The sequence below is a fragment of the Trachymyrmex septentrionalis genome, unplaced genomic scaffold (genome assembly GCF_001594115.1).
Source record: "Trachymyrmex septentrionalis isolate Tsep2-gDNA-1 unplaced genomic scaffold, Tsep1.0 scaffold227, whole genome shotgun sequence".
In the NCBI taxonomy this organism is placed as follows: Eukaryota; Metazoa; Arthropoda; class Insecta; order Hymenoptera; family Formicidae; genus Trachymyrmex; species Trachymyrmex septentrionalis.
In genome coordinates, this window is record NW_017305383.1 from 49980 (window position 1) to 50916 (window position 937).

Consider the following 937-nt stretch of genomic DNA (forward strand, 5'->3'; position numbering starts at 1 on the left):
GGATGTAATGATTCACTGTGTTACACTGTGTCTGATTGGATCCTTGCCAGAAAGCATTCTATATGTAACAAAATTTTTCAGAAAAAAATATAACAATTTTTTCATATCTTTTTATTTAAAAAAAATTAATTTTTTAATTTTTTTAACTATCTTTTTTTATTTATTTTACTTTAATTTAAATTACTATAATTTTTTTTAAATAATTTAATAGACTTAAAATATGTAATTTGGAATTTTTATATTGCAGAGCTTACACTCCTTCCACTATAACAGTAAAAAATAAGAACAAAAACAACGTAGTAAATGTACGCTTACCTGCCAAGTCTTTCAATACATTGTTATATTTGGCGCAAGAATAATGCAGAAATTTGTATCCAAATTATAAAAAATATAAATCTTCTTTACTTTTCTTTCTACAGAAAAGCCAAAATCATAAAACTTTAAATTTGTTCCACACTTTGTATGAACTTTTCACAAAGGAACAAAGATTTGTATGTTGTATGGTATTATACACGTTACAATAAAAAGTAATAATTGTCTTTTATACAATCGCTATTATATTTAGTTCAATATAATAATTATTTGTACTTCTAATTATGGATAGTATGTTTTTGCCCATCGTCCTCTATTTCTCTTTTTGGGATTCTCTCGTAAACGTCTTGGTATATAAGCCGGTTGATGATCATCTAATGTACGTTTGTACATTTTAATGCCAAATTGCCAAGGTTCTCGTTTCTTGTCCATTGGACGAGTTTTATGTCTAATAATATAGATTTTTTGCCAATCATATATTTCCGGTATTCGTCTAAAAAAAGATATAACAAATTAATAAATATAAATATAATTACCTTTTTACTATCAGTTAACATTAAAAATATAGTAAAAAGGGTAATGTTGAGGCCGGAGGAATACACTAAGTAGCCGCGGACAGAAAAAG

The 937-nt window shown here is 26.0% G+C and overlaps 2 protein-coding genes across 2 annotated transcripts in view; one reads left to right on the top strand and one right to left on the bottom strand.

The window, feature by feature from the left end:
- Nucleotides 1-438, top strand: part of LOC108748515 (glucosylceramidase-like) — an 18680-nt gene extending 18242 nt beyond the window's left edge. Inside the window, 1 exon segment of the mRNA XM_018486744.1 lies at nt 248-438. Within this exon segment, the coding sequence (XP_018342246.1) occupies nt 248-359 (112 nt within the window). The 3' untranslated portion in view covers nt 360-438.
- A 102-nt stretch (nt 439-540) lies between these two features.
- The window catches only part of LOC108748514 (28S ribosomal protein S30, mitochondrial), a 2868-nt gene continuing 2471 nt past the window's right edge, over nt 541-937 (bottom strand). Inside the window, exon 4 of the mRNA XM_018486743.1 lies at nt 541-805. Coding sequence (XP_018342245.1) covers nt 595-805 — 211 coding nt within the window. The 3' untranslated portion in view covers nt 541-594. The remainder of the gene's footprint in view (nt 806-937) is intronic.